The sequence below is a fragment of the Eurosta solidaginis genome, chromosome 4, assembly GCF_040869045.1.
Source record: "Eurosta solidaginis isolate ZX-2024a chromosome 4, ASM4086904v1, whole genome shotgun sequence".
Taxonomy (NCBI): domain Eukaryota; kingdom Metazoa; phylum Arthropoda; class Insecta; order Diptera; family Tephritidae; genus Eurosta; species Eurosta solidaginis.
In genome coordinates, this window is record NC_090322.1 from 250,638,429 (window position 1) to 250,658,154 (window position 19,726).

General features: G+C 33.2%; 1 protein-coding gene across 5 annotated transcripts in view; it reads right to left on the reverse strand.

Moving 5' to 3' along the window:
• Positions 1 to 18,826: 18,826 nt before the first annotated feature.
• The window catches only part of LOC137251292 (kelch-like protein 5), a 73,407-nt gene continuing 72,507 nt past the window's right edge, over positions 18,827 to 19,726 (reverse strand). For all 5 annotated transcript variants that reach the window (XM_067785622.1, XM_067785621.1, XM_067785620.1 and 2 more), the window contains exons 6-8: positions 19,324 to 19,525; positions 19,141 to 19,242; positions 18,827 to 19,079 (exon numbers count right to left, since the gene is read on the reverse strand). In XM_067785622.1, coding sequence (XP_067641723.1) covers positions 18,888 to 19,079; positions 19,141 to 19,242; positions 19,324 to 19,525 — 496 coding nt within the window. In that variant the 3' untranslated portion in view covers positions 18,827 to 18,887. The remainder of the gene's footprint in view (positions 19,080 to 19,140; positions 19,243 to 19,323; positions 19,526 to 19,726) is intronic.

The window sequence follows — 19,726 nt, forward strand, 5'->3', positions numbered from 1 at the left end:
TTGACACTTCAACTTCCGACGCAGTACGATTTCGACATTAGTCCATCGAATTACAAAAACAAACTACATGGAATTTTTATTTATGTCTGTATGTGTGCCGCGTGCTGCCACCGTGTATGGCTCCGCCATGATAAGAATAATACCCTGCAAGAGGTGGTGGCCGCCCAGTATTTGCTAAGCCAACTTGAAACCCATCTGTACAGGAGCAATCACAGGTGACCAGAGGGTTGAAGGAGTTGATAAGCGTAATACAAAGATTTATAGTTTCACAGCTTCCGCAATTCAATTGTCAACCTCACATACCCGAGTGGAATCTTGTAACAAATATGAAAATATTACCTCATATTTAGAAGGGGAGGCTCTGGTGACCCCAAGCTCCTCATGGAATTAGTAATTGGTGGTGGGATGGCATAGAAGGTTCAATGTAGTCATATTAAATCGCTTGTTACCGGAACGTACTGGATCTAAATCCGGTCAAGGATCTTCAACATCGAGAAGACTCCTCAAATCCTTCGGAGAGTGTCTTTGTTGCTACAACAACAACAACAGGACATGCACTAAATCAGAACTCAAATATGAATAGCTACAATGATCGTGCAGCATTACCTTGCGGCTTACATTGGGCTCCTGTCAGTATACCACGCCAACCTTTCGGTCCAACTTTTCCCCATTGTGAAAGTGTTAGCAAATCCCCTACAACAAATGATTTCCTCTCCCTAGTGCTCACTCCACGAAATGATACAGGTAAGGAAAGCAAAGGGGTGGTTTGAGTTGTCGGAAAATAACAGCCGGGCTTCAGCGGTCCGGCAACATCTGCGGGCGTAGGATCATTATGCCGTTCAATGCCAAGATATGTGTTGTTGTAAAACTTTTCCAAAGGAAAGAGTTACCGCGGAATCAACCTGCTTAACATCGCATTCATATATGCGATTCTCCTAAAGTATTGTGAGAAAGGCTGAAGTTCTATGACTTCTCACAATGCGCTTTATCGTGAAGATGACCCGCGAAAGTACCGTGGAAACTCGTAAAGCCGCTGATTGGCGGTCATTATTGCGAAACAGGGATAGCTACCGTGACGCATTGACCTAAATTGCCCAGGCGGGTAATACTATGTTCAAACAGAAAAATAAATTGAGGAAATTTCGATTTGAATTGAGTGCTGTTCATACAACTCGATTTAGCTTACACAATAGTAATTTGATAGCTGGTTGGCTCATCTCTACAGCAAGAACATACCTTCGTTCAGACTGTCAAAATGAACACGCACATTATTAGGCGAATGAAATGGAATGAAAACATAAAACTTTGAAATTTTTGTGTGTTGTAAGAAAATGTGTTCAATGTTTTGGTTTCATTTTGAGTTTGCCATCTTCTTTTGACAATCCCTACTCCAGTGAAAAGAAAGACATAAAATCAGCTGATGAGATGAGCCAACCACATAGTTCAGCCATGCGTAACTGACGTTAAAATATACTCAATAAACACACTTTACAATCTTGCATTTTGTTGGAGGTCCTCTAATTTAAAATAAAAACAGCCGCTCTTCTGAACAATAAAGAATGTTTATTTCGACTTACTTCAACGTCGGTTAGATACACAGAGATAGAAAAGAATTATTCGTAAGTTAAAAATGGCGAATACAAAGAAAGAATTCGCAAAGCAAAAATGCGATTACAAGTTGCAAATGAAAAACAGAGTTGCCACATGAAATAGAATTTCAACACTCCTCCTCAAATCTGGTATTCATTTGCAGTCACAAATTAATAATTTAACTCAAAAAAAAACTTTGAAGTTATTTTACATGTACTAGATTAAACCTAACAATTTTACAAACTTGTTATGATTTAACTTGCTTAGATTTTTCGTAAATACATCTGCAATATTATCTGAGCTTGAACAATATTGTAATTCAATTAAATTTTTCTGATACATATCTCTTATATGATGATATTTAATTTCAATGTGCTTACATCTTGTATGGTATACAGCATTTTTGATAAGATGTAATGAGCTTAAATTATCACCATTTACAACAATTTTGTCAGGCCTATGTACATTTATTTCGTCCAAAAATTGTTTTATGAACATAACCTCTTTTGCGGCAGTTGACAACGATATGTATTCCGCTTCGGTGCTGCTCAAGGCCACTGTTGATTGCTTCTTCGACTCCCAAGACACCGCACCACCGGCTAAAAGAAATACATAGCCAGTGAACGATTTGCGCTCGAGTGACTCTCCACCCCAATCAGCATCAGCATAGCATTGTATCGGCGTTCCCTTCTTATTGTACGTGAGCGATAAATCAATCGTAGAACATAAATATCTTAACACCCTTTTTGCCGCTGCCAAGTGTTCACTATGTGGCTCATTATTATGCTGCGCAAGCTTGCACACTGTATGTATAATATCTGGCCTTGTGCACAACGCCAGATACAACAACGAGCCTATCAGCGACTGGTACTCTTGTTTGCCAACGCGCTTGCAACTAGAATCAGCGCATAATATTTGTTGCTTAGGATCGAGTGGTGTTGCTATAGGACGACAGACTAACATGTCATGTTGTTGCAGCAATTCTTTGATTTGCCCTTTTTGTCGTATAGCTATTGCGCCCCTTTCACCTTCTCTTTCGACTTCCATACTAAGAAATAATTGAACAGGACCCTTATCTACCACTTGCAGTCTTTTCGAAATTTCGTGTTTAATAGAGCTCATCTCTTTCTTGTTTGAGCTGGCTATTAGCAAATCATCTACATACACTGCTAACAAATTGATGTGCCCGTCGTGATGCTTCGTATATACGTAAGGCTCTGTTACACATTGTTTAAAACCAATATTAATTAAAATGTCATGCAACCTCATATTCCATTGACGTCCTGCCTGTTTCAAACCATATAAAGCTTTCTTTAACTTTAAGACTTTATTGGGATACTCGCTGTTTGTAAATGTTTCAGGCTGCACCATATATATTTCGTCATCTATGATACCATTTAAAAACGCAGATGAAACGTCAACATGGTGTAGGTATAGCTGGTACTCTGCAGCTAACGCGAAAATTGTACGGATCGTAGAATACCGCACCACAGGTGAAAACGTATCGGTATAGTTCACCCCATATACTTGGCTGCACCCTTTGGCTACTAGCCTTGCCTTAAATCGATCAATTTCACCGTTCTTGTTTTTCTTGATCGAAAATACCCATTTGCACTTTATGGCTTTCTGATTTTTTGGTAAATCTACTAGCTCCCATGTATCGTTGTCTAAAAGAGCTTGATATTCAGCACACATTGCTTTACGCCACTCACTTGCATGGTCACTAGACATGGCTTCACCCACTGTATTCGGAATATCAACATCATAGAGAAAATTTGCATAATGGTATTCTTTCTTTGGCCTTCCTGGTTTCCCTGACCGCACCAACTTAGGCCGACCAGGTCCTACTTGTTTAGTAGCAGGCTCTTCATCACTTTCTTCTTTTGCAGATTTATAATCACTCTCTGGGTCGTCTTCAGCACTAACACGTTCATTATCTAGCTTGTCTTCAGTGCTAACACATTCACTCTCTGGCTTGTCTTCATTTGACTTTAAAATATATAAATCAACGTTTAGATTTTCTTTCGGAATAGTTGGTTCTATAAATGATACATCACGTCTTAAAATAATTCCTCTTGTGGCAGAATCATACAAGCGATAGCCCTTGGTAGCACTACCGTAACCAACCATTACATACGCTTTTCCCTTAGCATTGAATTTACTTTTAGGTTTTTTATCTAAGGCGTAAGCCACTGATCCAAATGTTCTTAGATGTGACACAACTGGTTTTCTTTTATACCATGCCTCATAAGGCGTCATTTCATCAACTGCTTTTGTTGGTGACCTATTTCGCAAGTAGGCTGCAGTATTTACAGCTTCTGCCCATAATGTATCACTCAAGTTCGCACCAATTAGCATGCTCCGTGCCATCTCTACCAATGTCCGGTTATAGCGTTCAGCTACACCATTCTGCTGCGGGGTGTAGGGTACCGTGAACTGATGCAAAATGCCACAATCTTTTACATACTGCTGAAACAAATTATTTGTGTATTCAGTGCCATTGTCACTTCTAATGGCTTTAATTAGACACCCAGTTTGACGTTCAGCGAAAATCTTGAATTCTTTAAATTTACTGAAAACTTCGCTTTTGTGCTTCATTAAATAAACAAAACCATATCTTGATTTGTCATCTACAAATGTCAATACGTATTTCGAACCACCAGCCGATGTTTTTACTGGCCCAAATACATCTGTATGTACTAGTTCAAGTAATTCGCTTGCTCGATTTGAACTTGATGTAAATGGTTTTGTTACACATTTACTCTGCATACATACAACACACTGAATAGATTTTGGCACATTTACTTGAAGCCCGTTCACTAAATTTTTGTTTACAAGCATACGCATGCTGTCATAGTTCAAATGACCATACCGTGCATGCCACTTCATTGCTTCATTCTGCTGGCCTGCAAAGAATAACATTTTCTTATTTTCTGTGAACAAAAATATACCACCAACTTTGTTTCCACGTAATATTACGCTGCCGTTGTTTTCATATACCGTGACAAAATCTTTTGCAAATTTAACACAAAGGTTATTTTTCACTGCTTTCGATACTGAAATAAAATTGCATTGCAATACAGGAACATAAAGTACATCAATCAGCTGGATTTCTTTCCCTTCTGCTTTTAGTCGAACTGTTCCCTTTCCCATTGCTTCTATACATTTGTTACCAGCTAACAAAATGTTTTCATTGTATTCATTCAACTCATCGAACATGTTTCTGTCACAACACATATGTGACGTGGCTCCGCTATCGATACACCATACGTTCGACTGCAAGTTGTTTGACTCAAACGCTGAGAACAGAGTAAATGCTTTTGGTTTCTCGTTTGTTTTATCTGTCTGTTCCTGGTTTTTGTTGCTTTTGTTGCATTGTGCAGCAAAATGACCCGTGCGTCCACAACTAAAACATTTTAAGTTCGATCGATTTCTAGAACATTTACTTCGCTGCGACGACTTGCTGCCACTGCTTTTACCCTTTTCATGTGCCATGAAAACTTGCACGCTACTTTCTGCAATAGGCGACACACTCATTTTTCGACGTTGCTCTTCCTCAAGCAATTTAATTTTTAACAAACTCAGCTTTGGAAGCTCATCGCGAGACTCTAACGCGACAACTAAATTTTCGAAAGACTTCGGAAGACTAGCTAGGAGCATTATTACAAATAACTCCTCCTGCAGATCTATACCAATTTCTGCTAGCTTCTCAACTATACTCGAAAAATTGCTTAGATATTGTTGTACCTTATCACTTTCTGCCATGCGCATATCCAGTAGCTGCTTAAATAAAGACACCTTTCGCGCAGGGCCTTTTGGTCGATGTATATCCTGCAACACACTCCATGCTTCTTTTGCTGTTTTGCATTTTTTCACGTAGGCAATTTGTATTGGCGTTAGGCTTAACACAATTGTTGCCATGGCCTTCTCATCACTCGATTTCCATGCTTTTTGTTCAGCGTCTTCGGCTTCTGTAGCTGGCTGCATAAGTGCACCTGACACCACATCCCAGAGCTCCTTGTATACAAGTATACTTTTTACTTGAACGCACCATGCGTCATAGTTGGACTCATCCAACTTCTCAACATTAAAAAACGAGGAATTGTTCATTTTTCTTAGCACTTTATGTAGGGGCTGGGCCCATAACCTGTTGGAGGTCCTCTAATTTAAAATAAAAACAGCCGCTCTTCTGAACAATAAAGAATGTTTATTTCGACTTACTTCAACGTCGGTTAGATACACAGAGATAGAAAAGAATTATTCGTAAGTTAAAAATGGCGAATACAAAGAAAGAATTCGCAAAGCAAAAATGCGATTACAAGTTGCAAATGAAAAACAGAGTTGCCACATGAAATAGAATTTCAACACATTTACAGTTTGAAACAATTTATTACGCATTTTTTTTTAAATTGGCAATTTATTATTACAATTTATTATATGACAAATTGCGTAATAAATTGCCCAAATAGTATAAATTGCCAATTTGGTGTGTGTTTGAACCTAGTATAAGGGCCAATTAATCTGACGCTGGTGATGATGATATGTTCGCTGGGATGTGATGGTGGCCTGCTTTACCAGCTGAAATTTGTACTGCATTATCATTAAAAGAGGCTTAGCATACTTTCGGGCTTGAACAGTGAGACTATGTCAAATATGTTTTGAACAAAAACAGGTTCCTTAAAATAAGGTAACTAAGGATGTTTTCGAGCTGCAGTTGTAGCAGCAGTGGTCCTTTTTATGACAGATCATCATGTTTTTCGGCAAACTTTGAGCAGCTGTGGCAATGTCGCGTCTTTGTTCAATGAAATGTTAATTGATCATCACTAGCAAATCAAACGCAACATAAACATTTTCACTGTGCTCTTGGATCACATTCAGAATATAATAATGATGTAGACGGAAAGTCGATTAAATGATCTATATTTCACGAGCTTCACTTTACATCTGATCTAAACCGAAATTCGAATGGAGCTTATGCCAATGTTCAAAGAGTTAACAATTTCGAATAACGGTATCCTTATAACTAATTAAAGATAACTTCTCTCTTAATACTAAATTAAGGGAACTTAATACTACTTCTAACACAAGCTCATATGTGTATGCTTCTATACATAACTCCTCCACCCTTGGATGTTTGCGTCTCTGCAAACGTTATCAATAAAAATTAAAAATGTTAACACAGTCTTCTTATTTAGTAAAGGAATGTTAAAAACAATTCGACAATGGTAAGATATTAAAAAAAAAAAACAATTTTAGTTACATATATTTTAAAACATTGTTAATATTTCAAAGTTCTCTTGTTTCTTTAACTAGTGGTTTGATAATTATATTTTCTTTTCAATTGTGATTTATAATATTTCTAATTTTGCTTAGTAGATGTATCCAAAACATAATTTCCTTCCTTAACATAGTTATCAAGTTCTTTATATTTTGGTTCAGCTTTTGCAATTTTTCTGGTTTTAACAAGGTTCTCTTGTTGGTCAATTGGTTGATTTCTATTTTCGTTAAGCTTATTTATTCGTTTAGCCTTCTCATCTAGATATTTTTTACATAAGTCTTGAATGTAATTTTTGTCAAAATTATTAATTATAAAATCGATAGGACGTTTCTTTGTTGTGGTGTGAATTGTATTATTATAAATATTAAATATTTGAAAAAGCTTCTGTTCTATTTCTAAACCTTTCTTCTTTTTATCCACGTTCATTATTCTCAGATGCTTATTTAATGTACCATGCAACCTTTCGATATCGGAATTGCCTGTTTTAAGGCATGGTGTAGTTTTATGAACTTCGATATTATTTTCTTTCAAGAACAAAGCGACAGCACTGTGTAACATACATCTTTCGTTATCAAAAACAATTGTATTCATTCTTCCCAAAAAAGTGTATACGCTGTCTTAAAGCGTCCAATATCGCTATCCAATTCCTATCATTTTTCTTGTGAAAAGTTGCATATTTGGAAAATTTGTCTATTGTGGTTAAAAAAATACAATTTCTATTTGGATACCAAATGTCAATGTGCACAATATCATTAAAGTGAGTTGGATTCTTCGTAACTTGATACGGAATTTTTAGTGGTTTTCTATCGTGTTTAGCGACCTGACAAGTTTTGCAATTATTAATTACTATTGTGATCAATTTATAAAGTTTGGGATAAAAATACCGATCTTTTAATTCGTAAAAACTTCTTTAATTCCTCTGTGATTGTTTCGAATATGTTCGTTTTCAATTAAACTTAAAATCTCGTCTTTGTCTGTAATTTCTACTAACTTAGTAACTGATCTGTATAAAATTAAGCTGCTATTTTGAAAATTATTTATATAAATATCTTGAAACTTTATGAAAAGATCATCATCTTCGCAATATATACACATTATGCCCTTTTTCAACAGTATTTTACTAAATATATTTACTAAATCAGAAGACTCGTTAATGAGGACAAAAGTATGGCTTTTTTATTAACAGTTTCTGTAAAAATATTTTCTGTATCACCGTAACTAAGATAAAGTTGGTTTTTATAATAATTTACACTTTTTTCCGTAATAAAAATGTATTTTAAATTGTCCTCAATTGTGTTATACGTAAAGTTTATTATGTCTTGAGGAACTTGCGATATTCTGCTTCTTGCCCTACAACTTATCATGCCGACCATCTGCTACCCGGAACTCATATATAGCAAGTTGGATTTCCAATGTGCCAATAAAATTGAAGTGGTATTCAATAATGTCACAAGATATGTATATGGCTTGTCAAGATATGAACCCATCTCCGACTGGAAGTCTCGCCTCCTAGGATGTGAAATACTAGAGTATTTAAAAGCTAGAAATTGTATATTTCTTTTCAGTCTTATAACTGTGAAGGAGCCTAGCTACCTGTATGAAAAACTAATTTTTCCTAGATTTTCCCGCATAAAGGACCTTATTGTTCCTACCTACTCTCTTCTTTCCTCTGCAAGACTATTTTTCGTCAATGCTATTCGAATTTCGAACTCTATTCCGGCATCTATTCGGACAAATCTAAACAAAGACAACTTTATGAAAATATTATTTTCGCATTTTCGTTGATTTTATTTTATTTTTTTTTGTTTTTTAATTATTACTATTATAATTTTTCCGAAAGATTTGCTCTCTAATCTTATATGTACTACATCAAGTTATTATATTATAAGACAGTTAATTTACTGAATTTATATAACAATCTTACGTGTATTATGTATTTGGTTTGATAGTTCTAGGCATCTGTGCATGATTCACCTGACAAATGTTAATACTTAGTTTTAAGCTCTTAATGAAACTTATACAATTCTGTCTATACCAAACTATTGTGCTATAAAAGATCATTTTTTCGATCTTATTGCACTAATACACTGTTCTTTAAATAAATTGGAAATACCACTGTGGACAGTTGCATCTGTAGAGCGAATATCTATGTTAGTATCAGCAAAATCAATTTGCTCGTTATTAAAAATGTCAACGCTATTGTCGTCGTTTGATTTTCTTAAATATCTGCTTAATGCGTCAGCAATCTTATTATCTTTGCCTTTAATATAGCAAATATCAAAATTATATTCATTTAGAAAAAATTTCCACCTTTGTAATTTCATATTAGGTTCTCTAATATTATGTAACCATGTCAAAGGCTTGTGGTCTGTTTGTATTAGAAATTTTCGTCCATACAAATACGTCTTAAAATATTTCACAGCCCAAATTACAGCTAGAAGTTCCTTTTCAATGGTTGAATATCGTATTTCTTGTTCAGCTAAGGTGCGCGAGGCATAACAAACTAGATGATTTTTCTGACTCAATACAGCACCTATGGCAAATTGGGACGCATCCGTGATCAAACTAAATTTTTCCGCGAAATCAGGTGGCTATAAAACTGGATCACTAGTCAATAACTATTTTAAAGATTCAAATGAACTAATATAGTCTTTATTTTTAACGTCAATTACAGCACTTTGCTTTAAAAATTTAGTCATCGGTAAGGCTACTTTCGCATAATCGGGAATAAATTTCCGATAATAGCCGGTTGTACCTAAATTGTTTAATTTCTTTCTCAGTTTGCGGTAGTTTCATGGAACTAATTGCCTCAATTTTGGAAGGATCGGGTTTGATTCCTTCAACAGAAATGATATGACCTAAGAATTTCGTTGATATTGCATCAAAATGACATTTGTCAAACTGTATTTTTAAATTTGATTTGCGTAGCTGATTTAGAACTTTTTGTATAGAGTCGATATGCTCTTGAAATCCAGTAGAAAAGATTAATATATCGTCTAAATATACTACGCAAATCTTATTTATGTATTCCCTCAATACGTGATTTATTAGCCTCTGCAAGGTGGCTGGAGCAGTTTTCAACCCAAATGGCATGCGATTGAACTCATAGTGACCATCAGCGGTTGAAAACGCAGTTTTTGCCCTATCATCTGGATGAACTTCAATTTGGTGATACCCTTTCGCGAGATCAATTGTACTAAAATAATTACATTTACCTAATTTATCGAATATGTTTTCCATATTCGGAATAGGAAACCTATCATCTACCGTTTGCTCATTTAGCTTTCGATAATCAATAACGATTCGCCCACTCCACTTTGGAGTTCCGCTGCTATCGATTGTTTTTGGTACAACCCAAAGAGGCGAGTTGTACGGGCTATTACCAAGATTTACTTTGACTGGATTGACTGATGAGTTTGCTCTCTAAACGACTTTGTGCCTTTTAAATCTTTGACTATTTTCGAACTTCGGTTAAAATTCCTTTGACCTTTAAATGACTTTAAATGATCAATTCACTGAACTTTGGACTGTCTTTAAATTTTGTTGTAGCTTTTGTTTCTTGTTTTTCGATTTAAAACGCTACTTCGCTATACGGGTTATTATTAACGTTAATTTTTCTGAATTTTTTTCCACAGCTTTTTGTTAAAATCAATGTTTGAAATTAAATAAAAGCTTGCACACTTCTTTTGTTTTTCTCATTTCAGTCTGTATTTAAAAATTTTTCATACGTTTGGTTTCGTTAAAGTTTTTTGTTCAAATAACAAATAGTACTTTTGCAATTAAAATATACTTTATTTCTTTCCGAAATTTAAATACATGTGGTTTATAATAACTAATTTTCCACGGGCCGTAAGTTCAACCGTTGACTGCGCCAATAATGATATAGACGGAAAGTCGATTAAATGATCTTTATTTCACGAGCTTCACTTTACATCTGATCTAAACCGAAATTCGAATGGAGCTTATGCCAATGTTCAAAGAGTTAACAATTTAGAATAACGGGATCCTTATAACTAATTAAAGTTAACTTCTCTCCTCTTAATACTAAATTAAGAGAACTTAATACTACTATATCAGGATCAGTTAGGGTGATCTTAAATCGAAATTTTTTATACAATAAAATTCAGAGAAATTGATTTTTTGAAAACACATGTTATGAGGTTAGAATTCAGATTGGTTGGGCGCTCCTAAAACAAATGTTGAGTTTTAAAAATTTGCTGAAATTGGGCGTTTTTCGAAAAGACAAGTAAAATATGCGAATCACTGAGAATTCGCAATTAATATGATATTAATCCCGTGTTTTTTGAGGATAAATGTAATCTGCGATTGTGACCTCTCAGCTGTTTTTAACCGTGACTTTTATCTGAAACAGAACAAATACCACGACTACAGGAGTAAATTCTTAAGTTTTGCCTACTGATCGGGTTGCGAATAAATAGCACTAGGTGTCGCTCTCACTAGCCATAATAGTGATAATAGCCAAAATCATTTTACATAGGTTTTCAGGAGAGCGTTTTAAATGTTGAAATCGGGGAATTGGGATGAACTGGAAATGAAAAAAATTTGTATTTTAGTTCACTATTTGATATTTAAGTAATATTAATTTATTTTAAGATGTAAAACAAACTAGGCAGTTTGGCTTATTTCCTTTTTGTAACATTACTTTAAATATCAATAAAGTATATAAAATAAAACATATTTACTTGCATCTAGCTTCAAAATTTCCATGCCATCGCAATACCGTGATTCCTGATGACGAATTGAACATCCCAAATGCTCATTAAAAAACCTATTGTAGCGAATTGAAGGAAATTTCTGATTATTTTGCAGCTTCTGTTAACGTTCGAATCTCTGAATTGTCGAATAAATAACTCAGATATTCGGTATGTATAGCAATATCCCTCAGTTTACAACTCTACTGAAGTAGAAGTACTCCACAATTACTAATTAGCAGAAGCTGTTACTCAGACATACACACGCATATAGCTAGGAGAAAAACATTAACTACAGATATATGTACATGTTATAGGTAAATATCCAAGTATGAGATAGGACTGTTCCAGAAGGCATGTTCGTGAAAAGTCTAGACCTTATGAGAAATAGGTGAACGAACGAGGCTAACTGAGAGTACAAAACCAGCGCGGTGCAAGCGATAATCAACCAGTTTGATTTTAACACGCTTTTAGCGAAGTACGCGAGTATTGTGAAGTACTACTTCAGTAGAGTTGTAAATAAAGGAGATATTGCTATACTGAATATTTGGGGGTCCATCTGGTCCGGAGCCGACACGTTATGGCGATTGGGGACGTAAAGGGCGTGTTTCAGATTTCTAGTCATACTTAATTATAATTTATTTAATTTTCTAGTGTTTTAAAATTATTATCATAAGAAAAATTTTATTTAAGTAGATAACTTTTAAGAAATTTTTTTAAAGCAACAATGGAATTAGCAACTTAGACTGAGTAAGAGATGTGATTTATATTTTCATAAATTGCAATTGTTTTAAATGTGTTCAAAAAATAAATATGTCTTATTTTCCTACAGTGATGGATTTTCTCAGTCATTTAATTGTAATTTTATTTCAACTGGAAACCAAAGTTTAGTTGAGGGATGACATGAGTGTGAGTGCTGAAAACGGAAATGCAGACGTGCTCTGCGGTATCCACGAACAGTGGGAGATTCAACCAAAAATATTACAAAATTTAATATCAGGAGATCGAAACACTTTTTTAATAATTTATTTTGTTTAATTTTATTTTTTTTATATTCTATTTCTTTTATGTTATTTTACCTCGTTTTAAACTATTTTCTTCTTTTTCTTTACATAATTTAATTTTTCTTTTACCTTATTTTATTTGATTTTATTTTAGTTTATTATTTAATTTCATGTAACAACTCATTTTTAAATATGTAAAAATTCAATTATTGGGATTCGGTACAGTGAAATATTTTTTTGATTTTTATTATTTTTTCACCCCTTATTTCATTTTGTTTTATTTCATTAAATTTTTTATTTTATTTTCAATAAATATGTACTATGGATCCCACCCCTGGTTTCGGAGTGGTCCAGGGTACTTTTTCGGTTTTTCGTGAATATATTTTGAACGAATTTTTTTTTCCGCCCTCGGATAAGTTTTTCCTAGTTCGAAACGCGTTTTTTGACATTATTGATGTGTATAAACAGTCGACCCCTGTTGTAAAGTAATACATTTATTTTATTTTATATTTTGTTTTACTTAATTTAGTTAAATTTTTTGTTTAACTTTCTTGCCCTGTATTAAATTTTTATTTTATTTTACTTAATTTAATTTTCTTAATTTATTTTTCGTTTTATTTTATTTTATTCCATATTTCATTTTATTTTATTTTACTATATTTACCTTTCTTAAATTTTATATTTTATTTTATTTAACTTTATTATTTTTTAGTTAAATTCTTTTTAATTAATAATTTGGGAAAAATTTAAACAACGTGACATCAGGACGGACAAGGCGATAACTGTTTCGGTTATACCTTGTAAATCTCTTCAAAGCCTTTTCTCCTGGGAATGGGATTTGAACCCGTACTCCTACGATGGTTGAAGTGTTGCAAAGGCGAATGCCACGTCATGCCTTAGTTGTTGTAAACTTTATCCCAATTGCCTTCTTTGCATATTTCATTCTTTGTTCGTATATTATCATGTGTTAAAGATATGCTTTTTGTTGTTTGCAGGTTTCAAAGAAACTGGTATTTTTGCTTTTGTTCTATTTATAGAACTACAAAGAAAAAAAATGTATTGTTTCCAAATTATTAAATAAATTAAATTTAACTAAAAAATAATAAAGTTAAATAAAATATTAAATTGCTTCAAATACAGTGAAATTCCCCATTACGGACAGTCCTTATAACGGACAGCTTCAATAACCGGACAGATTTTGGGCACACAGGTTTTTCATTAATTTTTTCATACAAATATCATTCTAATAAACGGACACTCTAATAACCGGAAGCGGACAAAGTATTTCAAACCATTTTCATAAAAAAAAATTTGTCATAACCGGAAAAAATTCAAAAATATCACAAGCAAGCTTTGTTGTTCATTATAAAAATGAATTAGGTGATTCCCCTTTTAACATGTATGCACCCATTCAAGCCGTGTGTTTCAAATTAAGGGTAGTTTTCCATTCAGTTTGTTAAGTCAGTTGCATGCGAATGGTTGCGCTCAAAGTTCGTAATAATATGGCGCAGAAAAAGGAGGTACTTTCTGTTAAAGATAAAATGGAAATTATTAATGTTTTCGAAAAAGATAAAATATCAGTACGTGGAGTTGCCAAAAGGTAAAGTACAGTGAGCCCTAAAATGTAATGCTAGTAGGTACACGTTTCTTTTGCTTTGAAATGTTTAATATTGGCAAAACACAAGCTGCTGAAATCAATAAAAATAAAGAAAAAATTCATTATAAATGGGAATCTGGAGTTAATGTTCATCAAAAGCGAAGTTTTCTTAAAGAAGGTGGCTCTGAAATAGATAAGATGTATTTTAATTGGCTCGCTAATGCTAGAAGTCAAAATATTCCGATTTCTGGTCCCATTTTGAAAGCAAAGGCAATGGAAATTGCAGGCAAACTGGGTGTACCTAATTTTAATGCTTCAGATGGATGGTTAAACAAGTGGCGAATAAGGAATAATGTTGCTTTCAAATGCGTATATGGTGAAGCTACAGATGTAGATCAGGATGGTGTCGAACAGTTTAGGACAAAACGGCCATCTCTGTTTACCGGTTACAAGCCTCAAGACATTTACAACGCAGACGAAAGTGGCTTTTTCTTTCGTGCATTACCTGACAAAACCCTAGCTCTTAAATCCGAAAAATGCGTGGGCGGTAAACTATCAAAGGAAAGACTCACAATTTTGTTTTGTACTAACATGGCTGGAGATAAGGAGTGCAATTTATTGCAATGTATGCAATGTACAATGTACTTAATCGATATATGTATATGTATTTATATGTAATACTAAAGTATGCAAATATTCTTTACTTCCAAAAATTTCTTAAATAAACTATCTACAATATAATTTATATGTGTGGTATATATTTTGTGACTTCATCCCTTATAAGCCGACATCTCCCATAGCCGGACAAAAATACGCGACGGGGAGTGTCCGGTTATAAGGAATTTCACTGTAAATGTTTTCATACATTTAAAAAAAAAAAGCAATCCCGCTCAATTCATACAAATAGGTTTTTTTATTAATTCTTATTTTTTGTTTAATTTTATTTAATTTAATTTTTAATTTTTCTTATTTTGTTAAACATTTTATTTAGCTTGGCTTGACAGGCAGGCCGCACGGCCGTTGTGAACGAATTTTGTAATTGAAATTTAAGTAACTTCCCGATAAGCTACAAGCTTGAAACTTGGAATATAGTTCAGAACCCGATGACAATGCAATAATAAGAAAAAAGTCGCCGCTAGGTGGCGCAAGGATCGAGATATTCGCCAATTACGCATTTGTGTTCCGATTTGGCTCATATTTGGAACACATAATACATGCAAGAATAAAAAGCGACTTATGAAAAAATCGCCGCTAGGTGGCGCAAGGATCGAGATATTCACAAAAATCGCATTTGAGGTCCGATTTGGCTCATATTTGGAACACATAATACATACAAGAATAGAAAGCGACTTATGAAAAAAAATCGCCGCTAGGTGGCGCAAGGATCGAGATATTCACAAAAATCGCATTTGAGGTCCGATTTGGCTCATATTTGGAACACATAATACATACAAGAATAGAAAGCGACCTGTCAAAAAAATCGCCGCTAGGTGGCGCAAGGATCGAGATATTCCCGAAAATCGTATTTGTGGTCCGATTTGATTTGGTCCATATTTGGAACACATAAGACATACATACATGAATAGAAAGCGACCTATGATACCCGATTTGGCTCATATGTGGAACAAATATTGCATACAGTCCCGTAGAAGTGACATCAAAATATTTTGGAGTTGGAGGAGGGACAAGCATACGTGGCGCAGAGTCGAGTAAAGTCTTTGGAAGGATTGTGTATTGAGGACTTAGGTTGTAACAAATTGTCAGGAAAGAGTCCTTGTAATAATGAGTCACTAAATGAACTAAATAGAATAATAGAATGAGAAATAATAGGCAATTAAATAAAGACTAAAAACTTGAAAATAAAATAATTAAAAAAAAATTTTTTTTAAGTTAACCGGTTTTATTGAAAACAATACTTACATGAAGTAATAATGATACGAAAAGCTAGAAAATAAATAGGTAGGTCCTAGGTACTAGTCATCACACTCCAGGCATGCTTAACTAACGACTTCGAAATGACTTCGTTTCGTTTATTAACGTTAATTATCGTAACGAAATGATATCGTTTCGTTGGTTAAGCATGCCTGTCACACTCCTTATCAATCTCGGGCGTTGATCAGACAATTAAATAAAAGCGTTGGACGCGTCATATTTCTATTGATAGTCATAAGTAAAACCAACTGAACCTTAATCAGGTTATGCTACGTCTCACATTTTTAGAAATTTCACGCGCCCAACGCTTTTATTTAATTGTCTGATGAATGCCCTAGATTGATAAGGAGTGTGATGACTAGTACCTAGGACCTACCTAATTATTTTCTAGCTTTTCGTATTATTATTACTTCAATAAAACCGCTTAACTTAAAAAATTTTTTTTAAATTAAATTATTTTATTTTATTTATTTAATTGGTTTTTACTTATTTTTATTTTACTTTTTGTATTATTCAACTTTATTGTGTTTTACTTTATTTTATTTTATTTATTTTTTTTTTTTTACTTTATTTATTTACTTTATTTAATTTATTTTTTTATAATTTATTTTTTATTTTTTTAATTTTTTTTATTATATTTTGCTTTTTTTTTTTACTTTATTTTCTTGTTTTTTTTTCTTTTTTTATTTTATTTTATTTTATTTTATTTTATTTAAATTTCTTAATTTTCGCAAAAGTAAACGCCCTATCTCAGACAACTTTTGAAACACGACCTATTCCAGAACTCGTTTCATTGAGCCCTGTCTTAGGCTTTGTTTCTAAAACGACCTATCTGAATATAAATTCAATTCGATATTGGCTTTCCGATTTTGTTTTGTTTTATTTTACTTTCTTTTTTATTTTATTTAACTTAATTTTTTTGTAGTTAATTTTTTAATTTTTAGATTTTTTTTTTGTTTTATTTTATTTTGTTTTATTTTATTTTACTTTATTTTATGTTTTTTACTTCCTTCTATTTTATTTTTTATTTAATATTATCTTTTTTTATTTAATTTAACATTATTCGATATTTTTAATTTATTAAATTTTATTTTTTGTTTATATTTTATTTTTATAATTTTTTTACTTATTTTTTTTTTGCTTCATTTTGTTTTACTTTATTTTATTTTTTATATTTAACATTATTCAATATTTTTATTTTATTTTATTTTATTTTATTTTATTTCAATTTCTATTTTTTCTTTTACTTTCACAAAATCTTTATTTACTGGATGAATTTTCAAAAACGCCCTATCTCAGGCTTTGTTTCAAAAACGCTTTATCTGAATATAAATTCAATATGACATTGGGCTTTCATGAAAAAAACCTGAGATAGGGCGTTTGCTAACTGGCAGCCAAGATAGGTTGACATTCCACTCAGCAACCGATCAATAAAAAAAGGTCACATTAATCTAAGACATTCAATGACTTATGATAATAACAAGAAAAATATCGGAAAGCTTGATTAACGGAGGCGTAAGATAAATTTGAAAAATATATTTTAATAAAATTTATATGTCCGCGGGTTCACTATTATTGTTATGAAAATTTTTTAAATTAGAATAGAAGAAAAAATTTAGACCACTGCCATAGCTCGGGAACCGCTAAATTGCTTCATCAGAAACGTTTGGGCGCCGCTGTTGTAACCATTCAGCTAACTGCCATTGTTTGTTTGTCTTCATTAATTTTTCCTTCTCTCCTATTTCTACTGAAAGTGTCAATTAATATTACACCATGGCATCATTGGCATAAAACAAGTCCAATGTTCACATCGTTTCAACAACAGATGTCGCAGCGCAACAAAAAAGGGTGCATTTCTGGTCCTAAAATAATCTTTTCTAAGAGCTTTAACAATTAGGATTATCGGGAAGTTAGAAGTGGGAACGTCTAGGCACTCAGTAATTTTCTGCTATATGCAAATATTTTAATTAACATTGATATGTTTCAAATCGAACTTTGTACTTCGGATATGTTGGTCAAGCAATATGTCGCGTGCATACTTTTCAACATATACACATATAAGTACTTATGTTATGAATTTCTTAGGCCAAAAACAAATCAAAAGGAACAAAATCTACTACTGGGATACTTAGGATACTGGGATGCCAAACCGTTTGAAAGGTTACTGTTTTCATTTATTCACCATGCTCCAGCTGAAACTTGTTATTAAACATATTCACAATAACAATTTTTGTGTTTAATTTCGCGAAGAAGCAGTAATGAAAAATATCTGGAGGTGCGAACATCCATGTATATCATTTATAAATTTTGAGAAATTTGAAGGTCTCTAGTTTATCTCCAACATCGTCAAAAAAGAAAGGAAAGTTGAAAGAATTTTAGAAAAACAATTTTTTTTTTGTTGATGACGATATCAGTTATCAAATTGAGCGGCTGTTGAGAAATTTAAGAAGTATGTTAGTTTTCAATCGATCTGTCAAAGTTATGCACTGGGCAAAGCCGGCCATGTATATCTGGCCTTGGGAAGTAATAAACTTGCGAACATTCCATTTTGTGACCATTGGCCTCGGGTAAATTTCTTTATAGGGACTTGGTCGACGAGGACTTTTAACTTTTCATTTATGTATTTAGCAACTGTGAGTCGTATCCGAATTTTAAAACCTTCTAATACCTATTTTTCGTGCTAATTTGACCACACTATAGATAAAGTAAAACATTTATAATAAAATTCTAAAATCTTATATAAAAGTAGATATGTTTTAATTCAATTCTTAGGTTTAGAGTAGACATTTTGGTGCAGTAAAACAATAGTAAAAACCACCCTCGGGAATTGACTTCTTATCGATCCATTTATCATTTTGCTCATCGTAAACTGAAACGAAATCTTTATTATTGCCACCAACAGCCCACAATTGACTGTAGATTGAAATGCATCCAGGTCTTTGGCATTCTTTATTCAAAGAGCAAATCTACAAAATGAAACGATGATTTAGATTAGCAACAAAAAAATATATATGTATTTTATAAAACCTTAGTCCATTCATTTCTTTGTGGATCATAACGTTCCACCGTTGAAATGGCTTTTCCATTCCAGCCACCTACAACAAATATTTGTCCATTGTGAACTGATACCTGAAATGTTGTGAATTTATTATTTACTCACATATGTATTAAAAAAATTCATAATTTTCAGTTTATAATTTCCGAACTTACACCTTGGTTACAATGTTTTTCATTCATATCCGCGCATTGAGTCCAGCTATTTGTTGTAGGGTCATAGCATTCGACAGATTTTAAGTCATATCCATAATGTCCGCCAATGACATAAATTTTTTCGTTGAGAACAACTGCGTTAACATATTCACGAGGTGTGTTCATACTATTTATTGACTTCCATCCGTCAGACACGGTATACCTAAATATTTGCGGAGATTCGAATGGTTTAAAATATATGGCGAAGATTGTCAAATTAAAATACGAATGCTCCAAAACCCGGAAATAACTTTTCTATGGTGCACTCTTGGGTAAACTGCTACATTTCCTTTAGAGGATTTTGATGAGATTTTTTGGGTGATCGAACCTCTTAAGCAAGGCGCAGCATTGCTGCAACAACAAG